At 46.3% G+C, this 27,999-nt stretch overlaps 1 protein-coding gene across 3 annotated transcripts in view; it reads right to left on the bottom strand.

Annotated features, from left to right (window-relative positions):
• Positions 1–19,110: 19,110 nt before the first annotated feature.
• The window catches only part of LOC127417339 (liprin-beta-2-like), a 32,829-nt gene continuing 23,940 nt past the window's right edge, over positions 19,111–27,999 (bottom strand). For 2 of the 3 annotated variants that reach the window (XM_051657307.1, XM_051657305.1), the window contains exons 2-4: positions 27,469–27,580; positions 20,048–20,236; positions 19,111–19,593 (exon numbers count right to left, since the gene is read on the bottom strand). In XM_051657307.1, coding sequence (XP_051513267.1) covers positions 19,393–19,593; positions 20,048–20,236; positions 27,469–27,540 — 462 coding nt within the window. In that variant the 5' untranslated portion in view covers positions 27,541–27,580 and the 3' untranslated portion in view covers positions 19,111–19,392. The remainder of the gene's footprint in view (positions 19,594–20,047; positions 20,237–27,468; positions 27,581–27,999) is intronic. The other variant, XM_051657308.1, reaches the window with a different exon arrangement.

The raw sequence follows: 27,999 nt of genomic DNA on the forward strand, positions 1-27,999 counted from the left end.
AGCATTGGTTGTCCAGTGTGTGTAAAACTATCATGGTTTTTAGTGTATATAAACAGTGCTTCACTTGTTTTAGAGTATTATTTATTGCTAAAATGTAGCATAATTTATTTGCGGTGTACGGAAGTCGCGTTTGTTCCCACGCTTGTCACCTCGTGCGACCCTTAGTTTTGGTTGACCACGTGACTAGCTTTGTTGTGCTAAGTAGCATTAAGGCGTGTCCTGCTTTATTTCATTGAATGGCTCATTATCATCGTGTATATATTTTACTTGAATGCTGACACGGAAGAGGCAGTGGAAGTGGTAGCCCTCGTGTAAAGACCTACTTGGGTAAAGACTAGCGAGTCTACCTGTGTGAGTACACCGAGCAAGGACACCGACAAGGCGCCACTCACCATAGCATTTAAGTATCTTGTTATTGTATCTCTTTTCTTATTTTCCATCTATATACTAACATGTCTATGTCATGAATAACACATGCCTTCAAGCACATCCCTGCTATCTGTTACAGACCGTTTACACAATATCGATACAAGACCAAATGCAACCCACACAACCTACGGCCACTTTGCACTTCAGCACCTGCTCTGTTCTCTTTTTCAGTGGGACTCTGGAACTGCCAGTCAGCTGTGAACAAAGTTGACTTCATTCCAGCCTTTGCCACACAGTCCACCCTCAGCATCCTGGCACTGACAGAAACATGGATACGTCCAGAGGATACAGCAACACCTGCTGCTCTCTACAACAACTTCTCCTTCTCTCACACCCCTCGACACACGAGGTGGGGTAACAGGTTTGCTCATTCATAACAACTGGACTTTTTCACCACACTCTTCACTATGTAACAATAATAATTTTGAATTCCATGCTATTACTACAATGCAACCCACAAAAATACATTTTGTTGTCATCTATCGCCCACCAGGTCAGCTGACAAACTTTCTTGAGGAGTTGGATGTCCTGCTGTCCTCCTTGCCGGAGGATGGTAGGCCACTTGTGGTTCTTGGTGATTTAAACATACACCAAGACAAGCCCCAGGCCACTGAACTGAATACTCTCCTGGCCTCATTTGACTTGGAAAGACTACACACCACAGCAACTCACAGATCGGGCAACCAGCTGGACCTCATTTTTACACGTAACTGTACCAACTCAAATATTCTTGTTACTCCTTTACATGTCTCTGATCACTACTTTGTTCAATTCAACACGACTCTCCCATCTACATTAAAACAGTCTCCACCTTTGGTTTCCTTTCGCCGTAACCTCCATTCTCTTTCACCCTCACGCCTTTCCACTGCTGTCTCTACCTCTCTTCCCACACTAAATGTATTTACCACGCTTAATGTAAACACTGCCACAGACACACTAAGCTCTACTTTAACAACCTGTCTAGACAACATCTGTCCTATCTCCTCTAGGCCAGCACGTGCTACACCACCCAGCCCCTGGCTGTCTGACGTCCTTCGTGAACATCGGACTGACCTCAGGGCAGCCGAGAGGAGATGGCGGAAATCTAAAGATCCAGCAGATCTAGGTAAATATCAGTCTCTGCTTGCAACTTTTTCAGATAACGTTAAATCTGCAAAAACCTCCTATTACCAGAACAAGATCAACAGCACCACAGACACTCGCAGCTTGTTTAGAACATTCAACACACTTCTCTGCCCTCCCCCTCCACCACCTGACACATCATTGACAGCAGATGTCTTCACCACATTTTTTTACTAATAAGGTTACAACCATCAGCAATACATTCTCAGCACCACACCCTGTCAAACACCTGTCTCCTGTATGCAACTCTTCTGTCTCTATGTTCTCTCCTCTGACTGACACTGAGGTCTCAAAACTCCTCCTCTCCAACCACCCCACCACCTGTTCCCTTGACCCCATTCCTTCTCACCTTCTCCAGGCCATTTCTCCATCCATCCTACCTGCACTCACACACATAATTAACACATCTCTACTTACAGGCACTTTTCGCACTACATTCAAGCAGGCTCGAGTAACCCCGTTGCTGAAGAAACCCGCACATAACCCCACACAAATAGAACACTACAGACCAGTCTCTCTCATCCCATTCATGGCAAAAACACTTGAAAGGGCAGTTTTCAATCAAACCTCTGCCTATCTCTCACAGAACAAGCTGCTGGATGACAATCAGTCAGGTTTCAAAAGTGGAAACTCCACTGAGACTGCCCTGCTGTCTGTCACTGAGTTGCTGAGACGGGTGAAAGCTGAATCCAGATCATCCGTCCTGATTCTGCTGGACCTTTCTGCAGCCTTTGACACAGTCAACCATCAGATCTTACTCTCTACCCTCTCCTCGCTGGGCATCACAGGAACTGTGCTTGACTGGTTTAACTCCTATCTCTCAGGTAGGTCCTTAAAGGTAGCCTGGAGAGGTGAGGTATCCAAGCCACATCAGCTACTTACTGGGGTACCTCAGGGATCAGTGCTTGGGCTACTTCTCTTCTCTATATACACAACATCACTGGGACCCATCATTCAGACACATGGTTTCTCTTACCACTGCTATGCTGATGACACGCAACTCTACTTGTCTTTCCAGCCCAACGACACCACAGTGACTGCTCGAATTTCTGCCTGCCTGGCAGACATCTCGACCTGGATGAAGGAGCACCACCTGCAACTCAGCCCAGCCAAGACTGAACTCCTTGTCTTTCCAGCCAACCCTGCTGTTGAACACAACATCACCGTGCATCTGGGTGCAACTACAGTAACACCTTCCAAATCGGTCAGAAATCTAGGGGTAACCATCGATAACAGACTAAATTTCACAGACCACATCTCAAAGACTGCAAGATCATGTAGATTTACACTCTACAATATCAGGAAGATAAGACCCTTCATCGCTGAACATGCCACACAATTTCTTGTCCAGTCACTTGTCATAACTAGACTGGACTACTGTAATGCTCTCATTGCAGGCCTCCCTGCATGTGCAATTAGACCCCTGCAAATGATCCAGAATGCAGCAGTACATCTGGTCTTTAATGAACCAAAGACAGCACATAATACACCACTCTTTGTCTCTCTCCACTGGCTGCCAGTTGATGCAAATTCAAGGCTCTGATGCTGGCATACAGAACAGTCACTGGGTCTGCTCCAGCAAACCTAAAATCATTTATGCAGAGCTACGCGCCCACTAGAAGCCTGTGGTCAGCTAAGGAATGTCACCTTGTTGTACCAACACAAAGAGGCAACAAAACACTTTCCCAGAATTTCGGCTTCATAATACCAAGTTGGTGGAACGACCTTCCCAACTCCATCCGTGAAGCTGACTCACTCTCTGTCTTCAAAAAAACGACTAAAAACACATCTTTTCCATGAGCACTTAACCAGTCATTATAAAAAAAAAATAAAGATGCACTTTATTCTGTTTTGAATACTATTCTGATGCTAGTGAAACTTTGCAATACGGCACATTTCGTACCACTGTCTCCTTAAGATGATTCGCTTATGTTTTCCTCTTTTGTAAGTCGCTTTGGATAAAAGCGTCTGCCAAATGAATAAATGTAAATGTACCCCTTTTAGGGACCAGGCGGTGAGCCTGCAAGTGCTGCCCCGGGAGGAGGCAGACCCAGCCTTGTCATTGCTGTGTCCATTACGTGCTTTGCGTATCTACTTGGACCTCACAGAGAGCTTTAGATGCTCCGAGCAGCTCTTTGTCTGTTTTGGGGGACAGCAGAAGGGGAGGCTGTCTCCAAACAGAGAATGGCCCACTGGATTGTGGATGCCATCACCTTGGCATACCAGGCTCAGGGCGTGCCGTACCCCCTGGGAGTATGAGCACACTCCACTAGGAGTGTGGCATCCTCCTGGGCCTTGGTGAATGTGCCTCTCTAGCAGACATCTGTAGAGCAGCGGGTGGAGCGACACCCAATTCCTTTGTGAGATTTTATGATCTCCGGGTTGAGCCAGTTTTGTCCCGTGTGTTGGCAGGTACAAACAGGTAAGTTTGCGGGCAGCTGGCCGGGTGTACCACTTACACACAGCACCTTTCCCCTCCCCGAGGGGAAAACGTGCACTTTTTCCCCCAGAGACCGGTGAACCCTGGATGTCATTCCTCCTCAGCCCTGCGGCAGGCGAATTCGGCAGAGAAATTTTATGCCAGGACCAGTACTTGCGTTAGTGTGCCCTGCACTTTGATAGATGCTCCACATGTGCTGGTTGCCTGTGGTAACCCCATGTGATGTTTTTTCCATGCTACGGTTTCCCTGACGGCAAACCCATGTCTTCCCTCGGGCAGAGCCTCCTCTGCCACCAGTCGTTGCGTTTGTAGAGCTCCCCCCTCCGGGTAGGACCTACCGTGGGGGCTTCTTTCCACATGTGTACTACCGGTTGGTAAGTCCATGTGATGTATTCTCCACATGTTAACCTCCCCTTCGGGCAGGATGTGGTCTCCGTGGTGTCTTTTCCTCTTGGGAAAAAGAACACCTTCCCTGACACGAATACATCTGGCCCCAGCTGAATGATTTTTCTGTGGGAGAAAAAGAAGATAAAAGGCCGAAGCAGCTGCCGCGGCCTGTTCCCATTGTAAGTACGTACTGTCCCCCCACCCCCCTTTTGGGTACGAGGGACCTTGCAACGTTCATGGGGTGTTGGGGAGGTTACGTGGGGGAGGAGTGCACTTGCTACTAGGCACGCAGTGGCCTGCCTGCACCTGCACCACCAGTCCATGTAACACAGTTCAGCTGGTTGTGGGGTTTTGTATAGGGACCCCTAGTGTTACTACATCGACCCAACGTCGAGTGAGTGACAGATGGGAACGTCTTGGTTACTGTTGTAACCTCCGTTCACTGATGGAGGGAACGCGATGTTGTGTCCCTCTTGCCACAACACTGAACTACCCCTGAAATGGCCGGGACTCTGTCTCGGCTCCTCAGCACAAACCTGAATGAGTGGTTGCAAGCCGGCTCCTTTTACACCCGTTTGTCTGGGGGAGTGGCATGCAAATTCCACTCGCCAATTCTCATTGGCCTTTTCTCAAATATCAGAGGTGTTTGGGGCTCCCAAGGGCGACCCTAGTGTCACTACATCGACACAAAGTCTTGTTCCCTCCATCAGGGAATGGAGGTTACAACAGTAACCAAGATGGGGTTTTTTTTATAATGTGTTTACTAAACCATCGTTTTTTCATATTTCGTTTTTCATGTTGATAAAAATTTTCAATAATTGCCCAATAAATATTGTCAACCAATACAGCAGTGAATCCCTCATTTTGATTTTAAGGATGTTTTGGTTACCTTTTGTAAGCTATACAATTTGGGCACCATGTTTGGTTGCCACTTGATGTCTGAAACAAAATCTGGAAGCAAAGCTAGTTAAAAATCACTGCTGTAAAACACCTCAAAAAATAGTGCTTTGATTAATGGGAGGTGTCATTTTGGCACCCATTAGACCATTCCATAATGTTCAATGAGTTATTACTAAACTGGAATGGACAGTCTCTGGGGGAAATAATGTATACTCATTAACAAAGCATCTACAAATTATTTATGTAATTTCAGCAATGTTTTACTTGTAATATTTTCCACCGTGCTTACAGTATCCATTAACAAGTAACTCTGAAACCAATAAATGTCACAATCGCTTTCATTTAATTAAAACATTAGATATCACACAGCAAACTGTGGTGTCATTCAGACAGCTCTTTCTCTTTACACTGCAACTTCTACCAGCCTCTTATGTGCAAGGATGGCATAAATAACAGTCATTAAAATGCCTAGCAACGGGCACAAAACCAGCATTACTGAAATTAGCCAGCACGTACTACTGTATACAGGACTGACCAGCATTTTATGGGCTGGGAGGTTAAGAATACTAGGAGACACAATGACTTAAAATAATAGTGAACATGCCATGCCAATCAGTGGCAAAAAATAAATAAATAAAAAAATTACCAAAAAAAATTAAACAGAAGGCACTGGTTTTCATATTAGCACCTCAGGCAAATGCACAATCTGATGAGACTGGTCAGCAAAGCTCATAAATGTTGCCTTAAACCTGAGCAGTCATAAGATGACAATTCATAGCACTATAGATTAGAACAGGGGTTTTCAAACATTTTGACCCCCAAACATTCTGATCCTCATAGGCATAACTAAACCCTATTTATGGGACTTCAGTCCCCTTAAAATTAATCTCAGCCCCCCTAAAAATCTGTGACTTTGCAGTCAGCACATAAGAGTTTTAAACATCTGCAGCCGCAACGCTGCACTTGTTTGAGGCATGAGGCACTTTGACTTTTGTGGCTTTTCTTGCCTGTAAAGACTGACTAAAGTACAAGCCAATAGCATTGGAGTGTGGACTGTGAAGGAAAATATATTGGTTTGACCCACTGAACGAAAACGCCCCATTTACTCATTAGATTCATGAACGTGAGGATCAGCATCTTATTATGTCAGATTGAAAGAGAGGATGCATGTCGCTTGTTTAGTTCAGTAATCCAGAAAAATTGCCTGGATTAATTAAGAGTAAAAGTGATTAATGACATTACAATGACATCAGTACATAAATAAAACCTGTAATTATTTTTTGGCTATGTTGTCTTTTTGTATATTCCTTGATGGTCATGCACAGCAGTTCACAAAATGATATGCTTTGTTGTCATTTGCAGGGAAAATGCTTATGATATTTAAACACTGATAATACCAGTGTTTAGCATTCTGAGATGCTATTCTTCTTACCACAATTGTACAGAGCGGTTATTTGAGTTACCGTCCCAGGAGATCAGCAGTTACAGAAATACTCAAGCCAGCCCGTCTGGCACCAACAATCATCCATGCAATTATCTAATCAGCCAATCGTGTGGCAGCATTGCAGTGCATAAAATCATGCAGATACAGGTCAGGAGCTTCAGTTAATGTTCACATCAACCATTAGAATGGGGAAAAATGTGATCTCAGTGATTTGGACCGTGGCATGGTTGCTGGTGCCAGATGAGCTGGTTTGAGTATTTCTGTTACTGCTAATCTCCTGGGATTTTCACGCACAACAGTCTCTAGAATTTACTCCAAATGGTGCATAAAACCAAAAACATCCAGTGAGTGGCAGTTCTGCGGATGGAAACGCCTTGTTGATGAGAGAGGTCAACAGAGAATGGCCAGACTGGTTTGAACTGACAAAGTCTACGGTAACTCAGATAACCGCTCTGTACAATTGTGCTGAGAAGAATATCATTTTAGGATGCTATTCTGAGATGCGGGTTGGCACTGATTTGTCGGCACGAGGGCGGCCTACACAGTATTAGGCAGGTGGTTTTAATGTTGTGGCTAGTCGCCGTATATATATTTACATACTGTAATGTATATACTGAATATGTTTTGTATAAAGAATATGAAGCAGCCTACCTTAAGGACCATAAAAAAATTTGGATTGTGAGAATATTTTCAGGACATATAAGCACGGGAAGCCAGAGCACCTGGAGGAAACCCACACAAACACAGGGAAAACAAGCAAACTCCAGTTGAGCTGGGACTTGAACCCGGGATCTTCGACAGTGCTACCCACCGAGCCACCGTGCCACTCCTAGGCTTCATTAAAAATATACTGTCTTACTTGTTTCTTTGGATTTTGGAGTGAAATAGGACCAGGACATTTCTTGACAGATTTCTTGAGAATCACCCATTGTGTTAAACACATTCATTAATATCTTTAGTTAACATGATTTACTTTGACAGTACTGAAAATACATTTGTTAAATCTTTTATTTTCTCTCTCACACCTGGGTGTCCATGGACCCAAGTAAAAAAAAAAAAAAAAAAAAGAAAACTGTTCAAAAATTTGACTATGGACTATTTTAGGAGAGTAAAGTTTCCAAAATCATGTTTCACTGCTGATACCAAACACATTCACTCTTTGGTATAAGACATTGTATGTGCTGAAGGAACCTTGCCTTAACATCTTCCATCTGTCATAGCTACGGTGTGGATGTTTAAAAACACACTAAAAACTATAAAGCCATGAGATGGACAGCAGCACTTTTCAAAAAGATCAATTTTTCAGCAAAAATAATCTGTACTGTTTTGAATATAAATACCTTATAAAAGTATATAGCCCAGCCCTTCATCTAACAAGCTCACTGTACTGACTAGTTTTAGCATGGACAACAGCGCCACCTTTTTAACACAATGATTCTTTTCAGTAGGATCAGATACTGTATTTATACAGTGGGATCCAAAAGTTTGACAACAGAAAATTGTTCCACTTTTGCAGTTTTGTAATACAGTGGTTGTTTGAGAATGATTTGAGCATCTATAGTGCTTAAATGAAAGCAAATTCAGACCATGTTTTCAGCTCTTTGTGGCAATCTGCTGACCTGCTAAACTCAAACATGACAAACTAGTATATTAGCTTTCATTTCGGATCATTATTTCCAGCTAATGCTGATGCTGGGCTAATCCTGAAGGGACAAAGAAGAAGAGGACAGCCAACTTGAAAATTATTGGCACCCATCATTAAAATTGAGAATATGATATATGCATGATGTGGTATAAAATAACACTCACAATGAGTCGTGTGCTGTAAATATAAGTGGAAACTGTATAATTATATTTATTAGACTAATTGTTTAAATACTAGGATGTATTTTGGGTAACAAATACTCTTTGACCTTTACTTTGTATTGGTTATCAACCTTATTTATTGCTAATCATTCATCTAGTTCATGGTATAATGCATTACACACTGCTGCAAAGAAAATTAAATCTTATTTCTCAACAATAATAATAATTATTTTTTATTTTTTTAACTATGAACAGTTGTGCAGTGCACCAATAATATGTATTAATAAATCAATAACAATTCTGTAATGCCAAGGACCCCAAAATATGATGTTTCCCTTGTGAGGGAACGCCTTTCTAAGATATAAAGACAGATAGCTTATATATGTTCATGTTTACAGACCAATTTTGATAGAAAGTGCAATAGAAAGACAACATGTTTGCAAAATTATTTGAAATGATCTGCTTGTCTTTCCATCATGCTACATAAAGAGCTGATAAATTGTTATTTCATGGATGTCACAATTTTAAGAAATGTTGTTGTTTTTTTTGTTTGTTTTTTTGTAATACTGGTAAAAGCAGGGAACTTGCACTCAAAATGTGGAACACAGCTAAATATAACATTTTTGGTAATATTTCATAGTAATTACTCACATTACATTTTTTACTGTAATTTAATGTCAGTTCAATAGAATATGTTATAGAAAATGATGACAATGTTTGATTTTAATTGTTGGATGCGGTCAAGAAGGTAAAGACCTCTGTGGTGGAACAGGCCAAAATCCCTATTTTAAGGGTAGAACTATATGTAATAGCAAGGAAAAACTTCCCAAGAAGATTCAGGAGAAACATTGAGAAATGTAATTTTCCCCCAGTTGGAGGCAGCATTTCATCACAGATGAAGACATGAATGAGTTCGGCCACTTCTAAGAGGTCCTGTTGGATGCACCTCAAATGGTGATACTTCCACTGTCAATGATGCATCATCCAGATCAGAGTGTTGTTTCCCTGCACTATACATACAGCACAAATGAAAGAATTTGCATTAACAATGTGTCTGTGAGCTTAAAAATACTTCATAGTTACTTTAGGGCAGAGTGGGGCTAGTTGTCACTTTATAGTCTAGTGAATATCTCTTAAGATGGGTTTATTTTTGAAAGTCAATTTCTGTATAGCCACACAACTTAATGTCGTCACAACAAAAATAACTACTGAACATCTCCACCGTTATTGCAGGAAGAAAATATGAGAACATATGAGAGATTGATAATAGTATCATTAATGGGGCATAAGTTATATGTAAGTTGTAACAATAGAAACTGGCCATGAAAGAGGCTGATAAATGCTATTTAATGGCTTTTCAGCACATAAAATTCTCAATATGATTAATGAAGCAGCCAAATGTAATGCAAAAAATATCCAACTATTGTTTTGGCCAACAGTTTTGAATTAATTTTGCAAATGGACTTTTGACTCAGAACCTTAAAGTTACTGAGATATGGATTCACGTGACGCCATGCGAGGGGCAGATGTGTGAGACACGAGCTCTGCGAACTTTGCTAGTATTTTAATTATTTTCATGTTGTGATCCGATGAGATACGATACAGCCAGTTACATACTTGCTCTTTGAGGTAAATATGGCAACGAAATCAAAATCCTCAGACTCTGGAGACATTAAAAGACACAAGCTGAGGCCTCTGACGGCACTGCGAGCTGGGGACTCGATTTAGATGGCGCGTCAGGAGATGAAATCCAGCGTCAACTGTCCAACATCTCAGTGATGCTGACAAAGGTTGTTGCTGACTTGGAGGATCTCGCTGTAATACGTCGATCGATTACGGCGATGGAAACAAAATTCTCTGAGTTGTTTACAAAAGTGACAGAAGTTGAAAAATGAATCGATTATCTTGAGTCATCGGAAAGGGAATTATCCGCTAATCCGCCCACATCCAAAACAGATTTGGAATTAATTTCGGAAAAACTGGAATACTTCGAAAATATGAGCCGAAGGAATAACATACGAATTGTTGGAATTCCTGAGCATGAAGAGGGCAAAGATATGGTGAAATTCCTTGACGAGCTCTTCCCGAGTCTGCTCGACATAATGAGTGAGCGAGCTCACAGAGTCCCGGCTCGAAGATCTGCTGAGGGAGATAGGCCTCGATCCATTCTGGCCAAATTTCTGAAATCATCCGATAAAGATCTCGTGTTGTGCCAGGCGAGGAGTAAAGGGAGGCTTTCTTGGAAGAACCATAATATTTTCTTGTTCCCGGACTTTGCGAATTCGACAAGAGAGAAACGCAATCAGTTCAGGGAATGCAAGAAACTCTTACACCAACTCATTATAGCTTTTGCAATGATGTTCCCGGCCAAACTGAGAACAGAAACGAAGAATGGTCGCAAAGTATTTACAAGTCCAAAACAGGCACTCTCCTTCATAAATACATTGAAGTAAGCCATTTGATGTTTCATATATTAGTGGACTGCCTCACGGTTGAGAAACTCTATTATCTGAGAAAGCTGGGTGCCATTTTTGTTTCTTTTTGCGCTGGCTCCGCCTAGCGGCTGGAGTTTGTTTTATGGCATAACTCCAAGAAACTTTTTTCCGCATTGACGGAAGATTTTTTTTACACTGAAGTTCCCGGCCAGACCGAGAATGGACACTATGGATGACTGCAAAATATCTACATGCTCACATAAAGGACGTCTTTTATAAAGTTGACAGGCTGAGTAAGTTATGGTGGGTTTTTTTTTTTTTTTTTTTGCGCGGCCTCTGAGTTAGTTTGGCTCTTGATCATTCGAAGAACTGGGATGCCGGTTTTGTTTTTCGTGCTGGCTCCGCCTAGCGGCTCGAGCTTGTTTTGTGGAATTACACTACTTCAGAACAGTTGTGGTTAAATCTGTTCGTTCTTTGTGCTTATGCCTCCTAGTAGAATGATTACCTCATCTGCTGCACTCATAACAGCCGGCTCACTGAACAATTGTTTGTCTGTCAGAGGAAACTGAATGGCTTTATATCAGCTGGAGTTTATTTTGTGGAGAAACACACCTTCGAGACAGTTCTGTGAATGAATCTACATGTTTTTTCTGTTATTCTGCCTGTTGGCTGGGGTCTGTTTTACAAAGTATTTTCTGTTATGTAATTTTGCCTCACAAAATTTGTGGGTTGATTTTGGCTAATATTTACGCACCTAACGTTGATGATCATGGCTTTTTTATAGATCTTGATGGGATGTTGCAAGCTGCTGGCATCTCTCATGACATAATATTGGGAGGAGACTTTAATCTTTTGATGGACTCACTCCTTGATCATAGTGAAGCAAAAGTGTGTAAGCCCCCTAGAGCAACAATGACGCTTGGTCTTGCAGATATCTGGCGACTTTTGAACCCATCTGGTAGGGATTATAAATTTTTTTCATCAGTTCATAAGATTTACTCTAGAATAGATTTTTTTTTTTTAAATATATATCTAAGTCCCTCATTTCATCTGTTGTGGATTGCTCAATTGGAAACATTTTAGTCTCAGATCACGCCCTGGTGAACTTAGAGAGCTTGCCACATACAGAGAAAAAGAAATCATATAGTTGGCGCTTTAATGTATCCCTTTTGCAAAATCCTGATTTCCAACAGATGTTAAAGACTGAAATCAATGTTTATATGGAGACCAACTGGTCCTCAGTATCTTCTGAGGGCTTGGCTTGGGAGACAATTAAGGTGGTTCTTAGGGGTCGGATCATACAGTATGCCTCATTCACCAAAAAATCCAAAGCATGAGAACTTGTGGAGTTGGAAGGAATTGTTAAAAGTGCTGAGGCAGAGCTGAAGCGCTGAATGTCGTCTGATGGTCTCAGAGAATTGACCCGATTGAAATATAGATATAATACTATTTTGTCGCAGAAAGTGGAGTTTTGGTTATTCAGGGCAAGACAGTCATACTTTGAGTCGGGGGACAAAGCAGGGAAGCTTTTGGCTAGATAAATAAAGCAGAGAGAGTCTTTTTCTACCATTCCTTCAGTGAAATCTGCTGGTGGTGAAATTTTTACCTCTGGCACACCCACCTGCTGGCAATGCCAATCAGAGGATGGAGACATAGCCCACGTTTTTTGGTGGTGCGTTGAGATTCAGGAATTTTGGTTGAAGGTACAGAGTGTTCTGTGTGACGTGTTGGGCATTCGGATTTCGTTTTGCCCCAGACTCTGTGTTTTGGGTGATGGGGTGGTCATCGACGTAGGTGACAAATACATAAACAATTGGGTCCTCACCAGTGCGATGATAGGCAGGCAGATTTTTTTAAGGGGTTGGAAGTCGGTGGGAGCACCCTCAATTCGGGAGTGGTGCGAGGAGATGGGAAGGGTGGCAGCCTTCGAAGAGGTAACATGTAGAAGGCTGGGGATATGGGATTCTTTTATTGGGAAATGGGGTTGATATTTGATGTTTTTGGGGGGCTCTCGCAGTGGGTCTGTGGAGAGAGAGGTATAGTTTAGAGTTGTATGTTTATTATAAGTGTATGTATGTATGTATGTATATGTTTATATATTCTCTGTATATGTGTGTACTTATGTTCTCAGTATATGTGTGTACTTATGTAAGACCACTGGGATGTTCATTTGGGGTCGGGTGGGGTTCTTGATTGGGGAGGGGAAGTTGTGGGAGTTAATGTTGAGTCATTGTATATATGTTTTGTTTTTCTTTGTTTTGAAAAATTAATAAAAATGTTAATCACAAAAAAGTTACTGAGATATAGCCCATGTGACTGGTTTCCCTAATAAAGTTTCGATTTGGACATTTAAACATCTTCACTAAAGAAACTTACAAACATGTCTGCCTCATGTGTGGGCAGGAGAGTGTTTCCAGTTAGAATTGTAAGATTTATTTGAAGATAATTCGATAAAATATAATTTTAGAGAAACTGAAAATTGCTATGAAATATCCATCAATCCAGAAAGCAGCTTTAAGCATATATATATATATATATATATATATATATATATATATATATATATATATATATATATATATATATATATATATATATATACAGTACTGTGCAAAAGTCTTAGGCACATAAGATGTTTTACAAAAACATTTGTCTTAAGATGGTTATTTATATCTTCATGGTTACTTGTGTAACCTCCGTTCCCTGATGGAAGGAACGAGACGTTGTGTCGATGTAGTGACACTAGAGGTCGCTCTTGGGAGCCCAAGACACCTCTGGTCTTTGATAAAAGTGGTGTGGTGTAGTGGGCTAAAGCACATAACTGGTAATCAGAAGTTTGCTGGTTTGATCCCCACAGCCACCACCATTGTGTCCTTGAGCAAGGCACTTAACTCCAGGTTGCTCTGGGGGAATTGTCCCTGTAATAAGTGCACTGTAAGTTGCTTTGGATAAAAGCATCTGCCAAATGCATACATATAAATGATAAAAGGCCAATGAAAAATGGTGAGTGGTATTTGTATGCCACTCCCCCGGGCATACGGGTATAAAAGGAGCTGGTATGCAACCACTCATTCAGGTTTTATGCTGAGGAGCTGAGACTAGGTCCGGCCAATTCAACGGGTAGTTCAGCATTGTGGCAGGAGGGACACAACGTCTCGTTCCCTCCATCAGGGAACGGAGGTTACACAAGTAACCATGACATTCCCTATCTGTCACTCACTCGACATTGTGTCGATGTAGTGACACTAGGGGTCCCTATACAAAACGCCGCAATAGGCTGAACTGTGTTACGTGAACTGGCAGTGTGTGACGGGCAGACCACTGTGTGCCTCGTAGCCAGTGCACCAGGCCAACACATAACCTCCCCCAACATAGTTATGAGTGTCGAACGCCCGTTTGGGGACAAGTCGACTACCCAAAAGATAGAGACAGGCTAGCCCAGTCGTGGCCTCTTTTTCCGTTACTTTTTTCCACTCCCTTAAAAAAAAGGGGGAATATCTGACTGGGCCGACCAGGTCTTGTCGGGGGGTGTCCCTCCCAAGTGGAGGACACCACGGAGACCACACCTCGTCCAGAGAGAGGGGGGATATTTAAGTGGAAAATACATCACATGGTCTTGCCGAACTATGTCGGAAGTATGTCATGTGGAGAAGTCTCATGGTAGGTCCTACCCAATGGGGGAGGAGTTACTACAAACATGGAGACTGTGGCAGAGGGCCCTCTGCCCAAGGAAGATGCAGTTTGCCAACAGAGAAACAAATTAGCGGAAGATATACATCGCATGGGGTTGCCTACAGGGAACCGCCACATGCGGAGCACCTACCCCAGAACAGGGCTCTTAGTTAGCACGTGTACTGGGCTGGCAGCGAGTCTCTCTGAAAACTCGACTGCCACAGGGCTCGGAGGAAGTCAACCAGGGAACATAGTTTGTGAAAACTACTGGGAGTTAATGGCGCACATCTTCTGCTCAGAGGAGGTGAAAGGCGCTATGTGCAAGCAATACACCTGGCCGGCTATCAATGGGCTTATCCGCTTGTATTGCGTGCCACTACCCAGGACGAAACTGGTTCCACCTGGAGGTTGTAGAACCTCGCAAAGGTGTTGGGTGTTGCCCAGCCTGCTGCTCTGCAAATGTCTGTTAGAGAGGCACCCCTGGCCAGGGCCCAGGAGGCCACTACACCCCTGGTAGAATGGGCTCGTAGCACTACCGGGGGCGGCACGTCCTGAGCGTGATATGCCATAGCTATGGCATCAATGAGCCAGTGGGCGATCATCTGCTTGGAGGCAGCACTTCCTTTCCACTGTGCACCAAAGCAGACAAAGAGCTGCTCAGAGATCCTAAAGCTCTGTGTGCGATCCAAATAGATGCGTAAAGCGTGCATCGTATACAGCAACAACAGGGTTGGGTCTGCCTCCTCCTGGGGCAGCGCTCGCAGGTTCACCACCTGGTCCATAAAAGGTGTTGTGGGGACCTTGGGCACATAGCCCGGTCTGGGTCTCAAGATCATGTGAGAGTAGCCCGGACCAAACTCCAGGCACGTTTTGCTGACAGAGAACGCTTGCAGGTCTCTTACCCTCTTGATGGAGGTGAGCACAGTCAGGAGGGCAGTCTTCAAAGAGAGTGCCTTAAGCTCAGCTGACTGCAAAAGCTCAAAGGGGGCTCTCTGTAGACCCTGAAGAACTACAGAGAGGTCTCATGAGGGAACGAGGCACGGTCTGGAGGGGTTCAGCCTCCTGGTGCCTCTTAGGAACCTGAAGATCAGGTCATGCTTCCCTAAGGACTTACCGTCCACTGTGTCATGGTGTGCTGCTATAGCAGCAATGTACACGTTTAAGGTGGAAGGGGACAGCCACCCTTCCAACCTCTCTTGCAGGAAGGAAAGCATCAATCCGACTTGCACATCTCTGGGGCCTTCCCGTCGGGAAAAACACCACTTAGCGAACAGATGCCACTTAAAGGCATACATAGAGGGGGCCCTAGGCTGAGTGATCGTGTCTATCACCGCTGGTGGTAGACCACTTAGGTCTTCCACGTCCCGTTCAGGGGCCAGACATGGAGATTCCAGAGGTCTGGTCGCGGGTGCCAGATGGTGCCCCGTCCCTGAGAAAGAAGGTCCTTCCTCAGGGGAATTTGCCGGGGGGGGGGCTGTCGCGAGGAGCGTGAAGTCTGAGAACCATGTCTGGATGGGCCAGTTGCGTGCTAACAGGACGACCCGCTCCTCATCCTCCCTGACCTTGCACAGAGTCTGTGCAAGTAGGCTCACTGGGGGAAATGCATATTTGCGCAGGCCAGGTGGCCAGCTGTGTGCCAGCGCGTCTATACCGAGAGGTGCCTCGGTCAGGGCATACCAGAGCGGTCAGTGGCAGGATTCTTGGGAGGCGAACAGGTCTACCTGTGCCTGTCCGAATCGACTCCAGATCAGCTGGACCACCTGAGGGTGGAGTCTCCACTCTCCCCTGAGGGTAACCTGCTGTGACAGCGTGTCCACTGCAGTGTTTAAGTCGCCCGGGATGTGAGTGGCTCGCAGCGACTTGAGGTGCTGCTGACTCCAGAGGAGGAGACAGCAGGAGAGTTGTTACATACAACGAGAGCGCAGACCGCCTTGGTGGTTGACATATGCTACCATTGCCATGTTGTCTGTCCGAACTAACACGTGCTTGCCCTGGATCAACGGCTGGAACATCCGCAGGGTGAGCAGAATTGCCAGCAACTCAAAGCAGTTTATGTGCCAATGCAGCCGTGGACCCATCCATAAGCCGGCTGCTGCGTGCCCATTGCAAACAGTACCCAAGCCCATTTTGGAGGTGACTGTCATGACCACGATGCGCCTGGAGACCTGCTTTAGGGGAACGCCTGCCGTAGGTCGGTCTAAGGGCTGAAGAGGCGGTGACAGACTGTTGTGATGACCATGCAATGTGTCCCGCGGCTCCATGCCCATCTCGGGACTCAAGTCTGAAGCCAGTGCTGAAGCTGTAACATATGCATCAACCCGAGCAGGGTGGCAACCGCTGAGGATGCCATATGCCTCAGGAGCCTCTGAAAGAGTTTCAGTGGAACCGCTGTTTTCTGTTTGAACACCTTCAAATAGGCCAGCACCGACTGTGTGCACTCGTTTGTGAGGCGCACTGTCAATGAGACTGAGTCCAACTCCAAACCGAGAAAAGAGATGCTCTGAACCTGGAGGAGCTTACTCTTTTCCCAGTTGACCCGAAGCCCTAATTGGCTGAGGTGCGAGGGCACCAAGTCCCTGTGTGCACACAACATGTCCCGAGAGTGAGCTAGGATTAGCCAATCATCGAGATAGTTGAGAATGCGGATGCCCACCTCCCTTAACGGGGCAAGAGCTGCCTCTGCGACCTTCGTGAAGATGCGAGGGGACAAGGACAGACCAAAAGGGAGGACCTTGTACTGATACGCCCGACCCTCAAATGCAAACCACAGGAAGGGTCTGTGTCGAGGTAGAATCGAGACGTGAAAATACGCGTCCTTCAGGTCTACCGCCACGAACCAATCTTGATGCCGGACTCTCGCCAGAATGTGTTTTTGCATCAGCTTCTTGAACGGGAGTCTGTGTAAAGCCCGGTTCAGTACTCGCAGGTCCAAGATTGGCCGCAACCCACCGCCTTTTTCCAGTATGATGAAGTAGGGGGCTGTAAAACCCCTTCTTCATCTCGGCCGGAGGGACAGGTTCTATCGCACCCTTCCATTGGCCGTCAGGGACGACGTGAACCTACAGGGCTTGAACGGGAGCTTTGGGCGTCCGCACCAGGTGGCAGCGCTCTGCGGGCATAGGTGCACCGCGAGCACCTTATCCACTGGGGGAATCGCCGTATAGCCCCTGGCTGCCCCGCCATTGAGGGTAGTGAGGGCGGGGGAACTGAGAAATCAGGACCGGACAGTAAAAGGTGCCTCCCACGATTTTGTCAGCTCCTCATGCACTTCCGGGAAGAAAGGCACTGGAGCGGGATGTGGCTGCTTTGTGTGGCGCCAGGAACCAATCATTGAGCTGCGAGGGTTCGGGGGAGAGCAGAGGGTTCCACTCTAGCCTGACGCTCACGGCCGCCCGGGAAAGCATGTCCGTCATTTCCGCATCAGCCTGTGACTGGGCAATCGTCCCCGAAGGGGGGAGCCCAGCTGAGGCTTCTGCGTCCGACAGGACAAGCCCGCTCTCCGATGCTGCGCTCGAGAGCTCATCAGCTTTGCGGGCTCCGAACAAGAGGTCGAACTCGCTGTGAGATGAGCCGGCGGACTCATCCGGAAGCCCGATCGGGGCAGACGAGCGTGCTGGGGAATGGGAGGTCCGCGGGGGGATACCCTTCACAGGCGGTCCCATTGGGGTCCCCAAATCGCCCCCAGTGCTAGCCGTGCTGGCCTCATTCCCGTAGGTAGAAGGACCGAGGCGGGGAGCCGCTGGGATGGCTTGCTTTCTCACGAAAGCAAGCCGAGACCGCAACGTTGCCATGGTCATTTTCTCACAGTGAGTACCTGAACCATCCTCGAATGCTGTCTCCACATGGGTCGCGCCCAGACACGAAAGACAGTGATCGTGATCGTGACCGTCTGAAGTTGAGAGGTAATGACCGCAACCAGGAATAACACACAAACGGAAAGGCATCTTAAAAAAGATGCATCTTAAAAAAGACGTTCCGTGTGTGCCGCTCTTTTAGAGAAATATACTCTCTTTTTTCTGCACAGCACTGTGCAAATGTTTTAGGCACTTGTGAAAAACTTTCAAAGTGAGGATTTCTTTAATCAATTAACATCATACAAAGAAAATTAAGTCTATTTGTAGGACCATGAAGATTTTTTGCATTCTGATACATTTTTTATATATATATAATATATATATAATGTATCAGAATGCAAAAAATCTTCATGGTCCTACAAATAGACTTAATTTTCTTGGAAAATATAAGGAACATATAATTGATTATTTCTGTGAAATGAAAAGATTCACCCAGTTACTCCAGCATAGAATGGGATTTTCATATGCCCTGTGGTATATACATCTAATTCATTATGGCTTACTTTCATAATGGTTTACCTTTTAATAAAACATTTTATGAAGGCATGATCATATAATTCATACAATAAAAGAGAGTGGGAAATAAACATTTTATTGGACATTTCAAAACTTTGTGCCAGAGATAGGTATAATTTATTTGTTAAAAGTAATAAAATAATGTATTTGGAATTGCAGATTACAGCAACAAACATAAAGTATTTCAGGATATATTTTGGCATTTCAGCTTTCCAAAGCCAATTCAATAATAATATCCATCACTTCTGAATGGAAATCATAAGTCATATGCAGCATATCCAGGTGATATGCTTGAGAATCAATTCAAGCCTCTCTCGATGCATGTTGTTAGCTTCCTCAACATGCAGTTGCTGTTGTTTGGCTATGATTGGTTGAAAATGCAGCGAATCAACTCTTTGCCCCGACTTGCTCCAGTTTGTCTGAGTCTTTGTCCAGAACGGGGCTCATACCCCTGAAGCCTGAGTAGGTCTGCTTTGGTGTTGCACTCAGGACTGGAGTTCCTGTCTCCATAGGGCAGATATAATCTGCTGAATCAACTGTCCTGAGCTTCCTTAGCTGTCTGAAGTGGGTAAAGCCCAGTTTCTTTGGCTAAGAGAGAGAATTACAGGGGTACATTAAACAACATGACAGAAAACTTGAACATGATTCGATACATAGCATAAAAGAAAAAAGATTTGCTTGAACATTTTGTCATCTGACCACCCTCTTTTTTGATGATTCAATGCCCCTCTCCAGCCCCCCTTTATATAGGTTGAATATATTCTAGTTGCTCTTCTGATTTGGGTACTTGTAGTACTCTATGCTTTGTTCCATTGTTCAGTGTGAAAACGCTACTTACACTACAAAATGGTGTCGAATAGTGCACAAGTTTCTGAATTGGGATGCAGAAATTTGGAATGAATTAATTTAATACTTATGGTTCCGGGCTTTTGAACAAATTCTTACTAGAATGTTTGAGAAATATCAATTCAGTGCTGTCTTGAAAGCACTGATATTACCTCAATAAATGTGAAGTCTATCTGGTTTTGTTTGTATATCATACCCTGACTTTGGCAGTAATGGTGAGGGTTGCATGCCTGTTGGTACTGGCAAACTCCCGTTTCTCCTGTTGTGCTTGCGGACCCACCAGTGTGCTGAAGTTGGTGGCAAGGTGGCGTCTGAGGAGGGTCTTCTGTGGAGGGATGTTCAGGAGCATGGCCAATGTCTCAGAGCTAAAGCAAGGCTCAAAGATCTAATGAGCAAAAACACACTAATTAATTCTTCACTCTGTAATGTAACAGAAACTAAAGTAATTTGTTTAATTGGACATATTCTACATCACATTGACATCAAGGTTGAGAATCGGGAACTGTTTCTGAATAAGAATAAATTCCATAAAAAAATAAAAAAAAATACTGAAACCGAATACTTTTCATGGCATCTGGTTCCATTAACAGTTCTTGAACATCTGCATTCTTATGCCGACATGAACTGAATAGTGCACTGTAATACTCTGACAGTGTTTCTTGCATCACTGTAAAGCGGTCACACTGCAGCACAACTAAAACAGCAGCACAACAGCTAAACTGTGAGATGTCAACTCACTGTCTGTTACAAACATTTTGCTGGTTGCACACAACAACTAACACAGCGTGACCAGTGTTGTCCAATTCTTGAACAAATGACTCTTGCTGGTTCTTTTCAATGAATTAGTCAAATTGGTTATTGTAACTGGTTATTGTTTATTGTTAAGAAAACGTAATGTAATGAAAAATCTAAATATTATTCAACCTAGTCTCATAGAATGTACATTACTTTAACAACATTTTTGCAAACTAACTATATTTACATGGACACCAGAAAGCTATTTATTGCAAGAAAGCTGCTTAAGGCTCAAAATCAGTGTATGGGTTCCCATGAGCTGTATTAGCGGCTTTCTCTTTACTCCAGTATACATGTGGCTCATTCAGTAAGCAGCTTTCTCCACAGCAACGTAATTTTCCTGTGACGCTTGTGTAAGTAACAAACATGATATTCGAGAAATACTTTTTTCTCTGTTTATTTTTTGCTTTATTTCTAGATATTCCAGAATTGTTGCTGTGTTTTTTCCCCTTCACTTTCTATCTCAACCTGCAGCAGAATTGCATTGCAATACGTCCTGGTTACTTGCATAACCTCTGTTCCCTGATGGAGGGAACGAGACATTGTGTCTATGTAGTGACACTAGGGGTCACTCTTGGGAGCCTGAAACACCTCTGGTCTTTGATAAAAGATCAATGAAAATTGGCGAGTGGTATTTGCATGTCACTCCCCCGGACATACGGGATGCAACCACTCATTCAGGTTTTATGCTGAGGAGCCGAGACAAGGTCCGGCCATTTCAGTGGGTAGTTCAGCATTGTGGCAGGAGGGACACAACACCTCGTTCACCTCCTTCAGGGAACGGAGTTTACGCAAGTAACCAGGATGTTCCCTATCTGTCACTCAGTCGACGTTGTGTCGATGCTAGGGGTCCCTATACAAAACGCCGCAACTGGCTGAACTGTGTTACATGAACTGGCAGTATGTGACGGGCAGACCACTGTGTGCCTCGTAGCCAGCGCACCAGGCCGACACGTAACCTTCCCCAACATAGTTATGAGTGTCGAACGGCCCTTTGGGGACAAGTCGACTACCCAAAAGATAAAGACAGGCTAACCCAGTCGTGGCCTCTTTTCCCCTTCTTTTTTCCACTCCCTAAAAAAGAAGGGGGATTATCCGACTGGGCCGCCAGGTCTATTCGGGGGGTGTCCCTCCCAAGGGGAGGTCACCGCGGAGACCACACCTTGCCCAAAGAGAGGGTGGGATATTTAAGTGGAAAATACGTCACATGGTCTTTCCGATCATGTGGAGAGTCTCATGGTAGATCCTACCCAACAGGGGAGGAGTTGCTACAAACATGGAGACTGTGGCAGAGGGGGCTCAGCCCAAGGAAGACGCAGTTTGCCAACAGGGAAACAAATTAGCAGAAGATATAAATCACATGGGGTTACCTTACAGGGAACCGCGACATGCGGAGCACCTACCCAGAACAGGGCTCTTAGTTAGCACGTGTACTGGGCCGGCAGTGAGTCTCTAACTCGACTGCCACAGGGCTCGGAGGAAGTCAACCAGGGAACATAGTTTGTGAACACTACTGGGAATTAATGGCGTGCATCTTCAGCTCAGCGGAGGTAAAAGGCGCTATGTGCAAGCAATACATCCGGCCGGCTATCCCGGGTTATCCGCTTGTATTGCGTGCCACTACCTGGGACGAAACCGGTTCCACCTGGAGGTTGTAGAACCTTGCAAAGGTGTTGGGTGTTGCCCAGCCTGCTGCTCTGCAAATGTCTGTTAGAGAGGTACCCCTGGCCAGGGCCCAGGAGGCCGCTACACCCCTGGTAGAATGGGCTCATAGCCCTACCGGGGGCAGCACGTCCTGGCCATGATATGACATAGCTATGGCGTCAATGAGCCAGTGGGCGATCCTCTGCTTGGAGACAGTGCTTCCTTTCCGCTGTGCACCAAAGCAGACAAAGAGCTGCTCAGAGATCCTAAAGCTCTGCATGCGATCCAAATAGATGCGTAAAGCACGCACCGGACACAGCAATGACAGGGCTGGGTCTACCTCCTCCTGGGGCAGCGCTCGCAGGACCACCTGGTCCCTAAAAGGGGTCATGGGAACCTTGGGCACATAGCCCGGTCGGGGTCTCAGGATCACGTGAGAGTAGCCCGGACCGAACTCCAGGCATGTTTCGCTGACAGAGAACACTTGCAGGTCTCCTACCCTCTTGATGGAAGTGAGCGCAGACAGGAGGGCAGTCTTCAAGGAGAGTGCCTTAAGCTCAGCTGACTGCAAAGGCTCAAAGGAGCTCTCTGTAGATCCTGAAGAACTACAGAGAGGTCCCATGAGGGAACGAGGCACGGTCTGGAGGGATTCAGCCTCCTGGCGTCTCTCAGGAACCTGATGATCAGGTCGTGCTTCCCTAAGGACTTACCATCCACTGTGTCGTGGTGTGCTGCTATAGCTATACACCTTCAAGGTGGAAGGGGACAGCCGCCCTTCCAACCTCTTCTGCAGGAAGGAAAGCACCGATCTGACTGCACATCTCTGGGGGTCTCCCTGTCGGGAAGATCACCACTTAGCTAACAGATGCCACTTAAAGGCATAAAGGCGCCTCATAGAGGGGGCCCTAGCCTGAGTGATCGTGTCTACCACCGCGGGTGGTAGACCACTTAGGTCTTCCACGTCTGGTCCAGGAGCCAGACACGGAGATTCCAGAGGTCTGGTCACAGGTGCCAGATGGTGCCCCGTCCCTGAGAAAGAAGGTCCTTCCTCAGGGGAATTCGCCGGGAGGGGCTGTCACGAGGAACGTGAGGTCCGAGAACCACGTCTGAGTGGGCGAGTAGGGTGCTACCAGGACGACCTGCTCCTCATCCTCCCTGACCTTGCACAGAGTCTGTGCAAGTAGGCTCACTGGGGGAAACGCATATTTGCGTAGGCCAGGAGGCCAGCTGTGTGCCAGCGCATCTATGCCGATGGGTGCCTCGGTCAGGGCGTACCAGAGCAGGCAGTGGGAGGATTCTTGGGAGGTGATCAGATCTACCTGTGCCTGTCCGAATCGACTCCAAATCAGCTGGACCACCTGAGGGTGGAGTCTCCACTCTCCCCTGAGGGTAACCTGCCGTGACAGTGCATTCGCTGTAATGTTGAGATCGCCCGGGATGTGAGTGGATCGCAGCGACTTGAAGTGCTGCTGACTCCAGAGGAGGAGACGGCGGGTGAGTTGTGACATACAATGAGAGCGCAGACCGCCTTGGCGGTTGACATATGCTACTGTTGCTGTGTTGTCTGTCCGAACTAACACATGCTTGCCCTGGATCAACGGCCGTCTCCTCCGTAGGGCGAGCAGTTGATGTGCCAATGCAGTCGCGGGCCCGACCATAAGCCGGTGGCTGCGTGCCCGTTGCAAACAGCGCCCCAGCCTGTTTTCAGACATCTGTCACGACCACGACGCACCTGGAGACCTGCTCTAGGGGAACACCTGTCTGTAGAAACGAGAGGTCGGTCCTGGGGCTGAAAAGATGGTGACAGACGGGCGTGATGACCACACAATGTGTCCCGCGGTGCCATGCTCATCTTGGGACTTGAGTCTGAAGCCAGTGCTGAAGCGGTCTCATATGCATCAACACAAGCGGGGTGGCCACCACTGAGGATGCCATATGCCCTATGAGCCTCTGAAACAGTTTCAGTGGAACTGCTGTCTTCTGTCTGAACACCTTCAAATAGGTCAGCACTGACTGTGCATGCTCGTCCGTGAGGTGCGCCGTCAACAAGATTGAGTCCAACTCCAAGCCGAGAAAAGAGATGCTCTGAACCAGCTAAGGTGTGAGAGCACCAGGTCCCTGTGTGCACACAGCACATCCCGAGAGTGAGCTAGGATTAGCCAATACCGACGAGGCACACAGTGGGTCTGTGTCGAGGTAGAATCGAGACGTGGAAGTATGCGTCCTTCAGGTGTACCGCCGCGAACCAATCTTGATGCCGGACTCTCGCTAGAATGCGCTTTTGCGTCAGCATCTTGAACGGGAGTCTGTGTAAAGCCCGGTTCAGTACTCGCAGGTCCAAGATTGGCCGCAACCCACTGCCTTTCTTCGGTATAATGAAGTAGGTGTTGTAAAACCCCTTCTTCATCTCAGCCGGAGGGGCAGGCTCTATCACATCCTTCCGTAGGAGGGTAGCGAGTTAGCGGCGTTTTCACCCTTCACCGAGGTGAAGTGGACAACACTGAACCTGGGCGGACACCTGGCAAACTGAATCGCGTAGCCGAGTCGGACGGTCCGGACCAGCCATCGCGACGGGTTGGAAAGTGTAAGCCACGTGTCCAAGCTCCGGGCAAGGGGGACCAAGGGGACAATCTCGTCAGACGTACCGGCGGGTGGGGCCTCGCGACGGGGCGGGGCCTGAGGTGCCATGCCGTGTCATGGCCATGCTGAGTTCAGGGACATCGAAGCATTTACCTGGCTCCATGTGACCACCCCCAGAACAGCCTGGGATGGGGGAGGAAGAGGCCTGTCCTCGTGACCCGTGGATACTGTCACATTGGGGGCAGATTTGTGCCACAGCTGGGCACGCAGGGGCGGGGAGACCGCCGCTGGAGCGCCGAACCTGCAAAAATGGAATGGTGGACAGTGGTCGTGATGATGGCCGTGCACACCAGGTATGTGACCCAGGGAACAAGGAAACCGCTCTTGCTAAACTCTTGGGTACCGCAGCCACTTGGGCATGCGGCACAATGAAATGCAAAGGTAACAAAAGGGGCAGCAAGGAAAAATGCAAGGGGGCAGCAAGGAACCGTGCCTTGTCGGCCTCTCCCATTTTGACCAGGTTGAGCCAAAAGTGGCACTCCTGGACCACCAAGGTGGGCATCGCCCACCTGAGAGACCTTGCCGTGACCTTCATCACCCGGAGAGCGAGGTCGGTCACCGAGCGCAGCTCCTGCATCAATCCCGGGCGGAACTACCCTCGTGCAGTTCCTTTAGCGCCTTGGCAGCCATGGCATGCAGGGCTGAGGCGGCTTGTCCAGCGGCACCGTAGGCTTTGGCTGTCAGGGATGACATAAACCTACAGGCCTTGGACAGGAGCTTTGGGCGCCCACGCCAGGTGGCGGCACTCTGCGAGCATAGGTGCGCCTTATCCACCAGGGGGAATGCCGAATAGCCCTTGGCTGCCCCACCATCGAGGGTAGTGAGGACAGGGGAGCTGAAAGATCGGGACTGGGCAGTAAAAGGTGCCTCCCACGACCTTATCAACTCCTCGTGCACTTCCGGGAAGAAAAGAACTGGGGCGGGGCATGGCTGTGAGTGGCGCCACGAGCCCAGGAACCAATCATCGAGCCGCAAGGGTTCAGGGGAGAGCGGAGGTTTCCACTCTAGCCTGACGCTAGCGGCTACCCGGAAAAGCATGTCCATCATCTCTGCGTCAGCCTGGGACTGGGTGACCGCACCCGAAGGGAGGAGACTTGCTGAGGCTTCCGCGCCAGACTGGAGGAGCCCGCTCTCCGATGCTGCACTCAAGAGCTCATCACCTTCGCGGGCTCTGAATAAGAGGTCGAACTCGCTGTGAGACGAGCCAGCAGACTCATCCGGAAGCCCGATCGGGGCAGATGAGCGTGCTGGGGAATGGGAGGTCCGTGGGGGGATACCCGGCAGAGGTGGTCCTATTGGGGTCCCCAAATCACCCCCAGTGCTAGCCGCGCTGGCCTCATACCCGTGGGTAGAAGGACCGAGGTGGGGAGCCTCTGGGGTGGCTTGCTTTCTTACGAAGGCAAGCCGCGACCGCATCGTTGCCATGGACATGTTCTCGCAAAGAGTACATGACCCAACCACAAATGCTGTCTCCCGTGTGGGCAGCGCCCAGACACGAAAGACAGTGATCGTGGCCGTAAGAAGGCAAGAGATAACGACTGCAACCAGGAATAACACACAAACTGAAAGGCATCTTTAAAAAGACGCATCTTTATAAAGACGTTCCGTGTGTGCCGCTCTTTTAGAGAAATATACTCTTTTATTTCTGTCGAAGTGCCCAGGGGCGTTCTCTGCATTGCACCAGTGCAGAGGGGGTTGAAGCCGCTGAAATGCACCATCAGATCCAGCAGAGGTGAATGAACAGCCGTGGGAATTCAGCTCAGTGATCATCGACCGTTCGACTCCGAAGAGAAAATCTGAATGAATGGTTGCATACCAGCTCCTTTTATATCCGTACGTCCGGGGGAGTGGTATGCAAATACCACTCGCCAATTTTCATTGGCCTTTTATCAAAGACCAGAGGTGTTTCGGGCTCCCAAGTGTGACCCCTAGTGTCACTACATCGACACAACGTCGAGTGAGTGACAGATAGGGAAGCAGCTTTTTCTCAAAGACTGATTTGACTAGAGTCTTCATCTCATGTGAGTGTACAGTACATTATTTTTTAAATAATTTTCAAAAATACTATTCTACTATTACCAGTTTGTTTATTAAAAAACAAACAAACAAACAACTATTGAGTAATACCTTTAAATTCTATCAACTTTAGACTGGCCATCAGCAACCCTGTTTGCTTGATATCATGTCAGCACTGACCATTAAAAACCCATTCTACCGTTGTAGTAGAAATGGTAACAGTTATTTTTGTGTGATGCTGCATCTACGCCGAACAACATAAACACACATTTTACTGTGCACGTAAAGAAAGCAAATGAGTTATAGACAAATATGATGAAATTAAATGAACAATGTGCATTATCCAATGACAGATTTTCGAACTGGCACAAGAGGAACAAGCACTGATCAGCCACATATGGGTCTACCACTAGTTCAAACTCATCAGTTTTTAGACAACAGTGAAAAACAAAGCTGAACTGCTGGTTTCATTAGTCTCGAGTGAATGAGTAAAGATGTTGTGATGTGAGAGTGTAAGTGTACCTCTCTCTGTACTGTCCACAGACACTGGAGTTCTGCAGAGCAGCTGAGCCTGTAAATTCTCGATCTCAGCATTCTTACAGCTCAACAACTGCTGTAAACTCATGATCTCTGCCTGTGTGTGAGAGAGTCGTATGGATTACACTAATGATACTAATAGGGTGCTATGGTGTCTTTTTATGTTTGTTTTTTTTACAGCCCTGGTGAATGTATGCTTTGTGTATTAAAATAAGCAGTGTGAACATTCATAAAAATTTCAGAGATGATCGTACTGGAAGCATGTCATTGCAACCTCCCCAATGTTCAAGCCAAATCTACGCCCTTGGGTAATATAGCCAAAGCCATTCAAATTATGTTTACTTGAGGCAAATAGCAAAAACTAAGCAAATGCTTAACAGTTATAAATATTATCTAAGTAATACATCATTTGATATTAGGGCAATGTCACTGCATCAACCTGACAAATTTTAAAGGTGCAACCAGCAACTGGCAGGAAATAAAGTTGGTGCCAAAACAAACAGCTTTGAGCAGGAA

This window comes from Myxocyprinus asiaticus, chromosome 26, assembly GCF_019703515.2.
Source record: "Myxocyprinus asiaticus isolate MX2 ecotype Aquarium Trade chromosome 26, UBuf_Myxa_2, whole genome shotgun sequence".
NCBI classification, from domain to species: Eukaryota; Metazoa; Chordata; class Actinopteri; order Cypriniformes; family Catostomidae; genus Myxocyprinus; species Myxocyprinus asiaticus.